Source organism: Vicia villosa, unplaced genomic scaffold (genome assembly GCF_029867415.1).
Source record: "Vicia villosa cultivar HV-30 ecotype Madison, WI unplaced genomic scaffold, Vvil1.0 ctg.003463F_1_1, whole genome shotgun sequence".
NCBI lineage: Eukaryota > Viridiplantae > Streptophyta > Magnoliopsida > Fabales > Fabaceae > Vicia > Vicia villosa.
The window spans coordinates 20,217-24,856 of record NW_026706211.1 but is presented as its reverse complement, the minus strand read 5'-3'; the positions used below and the strand labels follow the sequence as shown (position 1 = coordinate 24,856).

The 4,640-nt window shown below is 29.1% G+C and overlaps 1 protein-coding gene across 1 annotated transcript; it reads left to right on the top strand.

Annotated features, from left to right (window-relative positions):
* The first annotated feature begins 1,634 nt into the window (after positions 1-1,634).
* LOC131641031 (ethylene-responsive transcription factor ERF034-like) lies at positions 1,635-2,806 on the top strand. The gene has a single exon (XM_058911356.1). The coding sequence runs from the start codon at positions 1,716-1,718 to the stop codon at positions 2,433-2,435; it is 720 nt and encodes a 239-aa protein (XP_058767339.1). The 5' UTR covers positions 1,635-1,715; the 3' UTR covers positions 2,436-2,806.
* Positions 2,807-4,640: the final 1,834 nt, after the last annotated feature.

Genomic DNA, 4,640 nt, shown 5'->3' with positions numbered 1-4,640 from the left:
GTTCAAGGTTTGTGTTATTTACACAATCTCTTGTCTATATACATGATAAATTAGTTTCTTTATCTAACATTTGTTAATTTTATATATCAGAAACAAATAAATGAGAAGTCATTGAGAATATATTACAATATACGGATGTGCAACAAATTTCAGCATTTGATCTTCACCAAGATTCACAAGGATGATGATGAAGATGTTTTAGGATTTTTCTACAAAATTGTACTTATAAATTTTAAAACTAAGAGAAAAAGTGGCGTGTTTTTAATAAAATACCAACCTGTTGTTGCTGAAATTCAAATTGAAGAGGAGTACAATTTATCCTTCAATGCATCCAAGACCGAAGGGGAAAAGTTTCAAGTTTTTTGCTTTTTTCTTTTAATAAGTAATGATTTTATTAAAAAACCTCAATATTAATTACAAGAAGTACTCCAATCTGAAGTCCCCAATGACAACTCTCACCTCTTTAAACAACAAATATTTATTTATTTCATTTTTTATTTTACAATTTTTTATTTTTAATTAGTTTGTTTATGTTATATATTTATGTATTATGTTGAACAATGTCAAACTTTCTTGTATTTAAAAATATGGTTAATACTTATTCTTTTCATGTTATATGAGCGTTTTTTGAAAAAACACCTAGTAAAAAAAATTTGCATGGACTCGCCTAACATTCGAAGATTCTCTCATTTATTACCGTCATTACATTTAATCATAAATAAAACTGACGTGGCCTTTTTAATTTTTTTTTTATATTGACTTAGATAGCCTAATGGCTGTTTATTTTTACTTTTTATTATTTTTAATGTCAGCATTTTATTTTATATTTATTTATTTTATATAATAATATAAAATAAAATAAAATAAAAAACCACTTGACCATCCTAATTAATAAAAAAAAATTAAAAAAAACTTGTCATGTAAAATCTTCAAATATTAAGGGAATTCATGTAACATTTTTTTAAGGTAAGTTTTTCTAAAAGCGTTTATATGACAAGGAGTGAATAGATATTAACCCTTAAAAATACGTTGTAGTATTATTTTAGTATTATAGTATTAAAATATATTATTTTAAAGTAATATATTTTTATAATGTATTTATAAAGAAAATATTAAAAGTTATTTTCTTATTCATAAAAGATAAAATATAATTCATTTAGAGTTGTTAATTGAGATTTCATTTAGAACTAAACTCAAATAATTTGTTGTAAATTCGTATTACATTAGGTTTTTTTTATCCGATTCATTAGTGTTAAAATCTAATAGCTCCTCTGGTTAACCCTCTACAAACAATACTACTTTTTCTAAACACATGGAATCAAGGTTCTTAAAAAGTAGGACCAACTATGCAAAACATGTGAAACATAGGGAATACGTATATTGACAAACCACCTCAAAAAATAAAAAAGCATTGGTATTCATCTTTTATACAATAGTACATCTAAGTAGCTCAATTGTACCTATCTGGAGCCCATGTTTTATATTCCCTTCATTTTTCTTGCTTTTCTTTCTTTTCTTTTCTTTTTTCTTTATTCTTTTCCTTTTTTTTTTCTTTATATAAATCTAATTTCTTTTATTTAGAGAATCATAAAAGACAAACTCACCTCTATTTTTATGCACCTTCCACACTCATTCTTTCTCTCTATACACTTCTCTAAATCCAATCATAACCCCTTAAGCTTAGTAAGAAAAAGAAAAAGAAAAAACATATCAACATGGAAAATAATGCTAATGAAAATTTCTTTAGCACATCCTCATCATCAACATCAACACCAACTTCTTCTAACTCAAACTCATTCACCAATCATGACACCAAAAATAGTCCTCAAAGTAAGTGCAAGAAAAGAGAGAGAAACAATGAAAATGACACAAAACACCCTACATATAGAGGAGTAAGAATGAGAGCATGGGGAAAGTATGTATCTGAGATAAGAGAGCCAAGAAAAAAATCAAGAATATGGCTTGGAACATACCCTACTGCTGAAATGGCTGCTAGAGCTCATGATGTAGCTGCTTTAGCTATAAAGGGTAATTCAGCTTACCTCAATTTCCCTAACTTGGCTCAAAATCTTCCAAGGCCTTCAACAACATCACCTAAAGACATTCAACTTGCAGCTGCAAAAGCAGCAGCCACTGTTTTTGTGGAAATTAAGGATTCTTGTCAAGGTGATGAAAATGGTCAAGATCAAGATCAAGTTTCAAGTTCAACTCATTCTTCAATAGAGAATGTTCAAGAGTGTAATTCTAGTTCTCCTTCTTCTACTAATACTACTACTACAAATGATGATGATAATGATGATACACTCTTTGATCTACCGGATCTATTTCCGGATGGAAAACATGGACTTGTTTCTTATTCTTCTTGGAATTTATGTGCGGTTGATAGTGGACTTCGGCTCGACGAGCAATTTTTATCGTCCTGGGAGTATTACTAGCGTCGCCGTTGTCTTCTTCTTCGGCCCTAAACTTTGATATCAAGTTTTTGTCATTGTAGGCTAAGATTCGACCTTAATTTAACTTGCATAGTCTATATTTGACCACAATTGTTCATAGAATAATGTTATCAACACACTCTTTTCAACGGATATTTTTTAATACATTGATATTCAAATGATTTACCAAAATTCATTTGGATTTCAACATATTACTAAGTTCCTGTTGAGAAGATTTATTAAAAAGTTTGTTTGCATTATTCGTGTTTGTAATATCAAAGATTGTGGCAGGCCCACGACCACGACCGTGATTTAAAACTTCGCTACTAGATAATCTCTTGTTTACATTCAAAGAAATAAAATAAGAAATGAGAAGAAGGAAAATTAAATAAAATTTAGTTTAATTTGTCTCCTATTTAATTAGTCTTTTTGTGGTAGGTGAATGTGACTTTAAGAAATGTTTAAACTTGAATTGAATATGTAAATATTTGTTGTCTATAACTATTTTCTCTAATTTAGTTTGGTAATGTTTTGATTAAAATAGAAATAACCAAAAAATTACAAAAGCTTGAAATATAAGAAAATGTACAAAATAATCAAGAAGAATCTTTTATGAACTTTATGTGTGCATATGATTGAAATTTAATATTCTCTCATTATATTTACTGAGAATAGTAAATGTACTGGATTAGGGAGAATCAGATCCCTTCAATTATTTTCTTACTTTAAAAACTTAATTATTATTAAGTTATTTTAGGAAAAGATTTTGTCTTAAAAGAGGAAAGAGCATTATGCTTTCATCATGATTTTATTCTCAACATATTGATGAAGGTTTGATGAAGTTGACTGTAAAGCTAGGAAACCCTCAAATATTTATTTCTTTTCTTTATCTTTTTGTTGGAAAGATACCAGTAAGATTAAATACATTATTTATTAATTAATCATTATGATAAAATAAACAATCATCCAAAGGACCTTGATGGAATATTATTTTATACTAAGCATCACTTTTTTCTTCATGTTTAAGTACTATAAATTTCATTTGATTCCGGTTTGTGAGTAGAGGCACATGTATGTAGTTGGCCAAAGAAGTTGGCAGCATGCATCTTGGAAAAGAAATTTATAGGTGATTTGTTTTAGATTTTTAAAAATTATTTTAATGTTTAAGTTATGTTTGTGTGAATTTTTTTTTTTTAAAAAAATAGACTTTAAAAAGGAATTGCTATTTTAATTAATTTTTGAAAAGAAACAGACATTTTTTATAGAATAAAGAAAAGCATAATTCATGGTCATTATATTTTTTCCAATAGTATTGTTTACTTCCACACAAAAAAAATAAAAGTCAAATTATGTATTTCCCACTAAACCTAAGGGGTATGATTTGGCTACTACCTCCATCACAATTAGTTACCATTTGAATATCGATGACAGTTGACTGAGCTAAATCATTTGTTGTCAACCTCTTCTTAAGCTCTCTGAAACTTTTTTCACATTAGATGTCTTTCACATAAGTTTGGCCTTTTCGAATCAACTTAGTCAAAGGCAAGCTAACTTCAAAAGGCTTTTAATAAACCTCTTGCAGTATCCAGCCAAACCCATAAACTTTTGATCTTTGTAACTTACTTAGGAGTCTCTCATTACAACATCGCATCAACCTTGAACATATCAACCGCTACGGCTTTGCCTCCGGCTTTCAAAGGAGAAAACATCGCAAATATTTGGGCATCAACTCTTAAGAACTCTTCAACTTTATTAGGTTATTTAAAGCTCCAACCTCCCTCTAAATCAAACTCAGGAAACAACACTAACTTGTCAACACATGCGCTCTTGCCACCAGCAGTACGCTAAACCAACACTCCACACTTGAAACATCTCAGAGAAGCAGATGCTTCTCCCCCACTTGTTTCAAACCTACTCCTGCTGACTAATGTTTAGGAAAGAAAATGAGTATTTGTCATACCCTAATTTTTACCCCTAAGATCCCATCTCATTTATACTTTTGCAATATTACATCAAGATCACATTCTAGTTTACCTCCTAACACTCTCTCATCTTTGAGCTCACCTATGTAGGGATCACCAAGAACCCTATTGTGTATCTTGAACATTTTATCTTTATATGCCTTATGTTTTACTAACTACTAATCAAAATACAAAAATATGCATTGTTTTCCTTTGTTTATTTTGCAAGGACATGTGTGAACCAAAT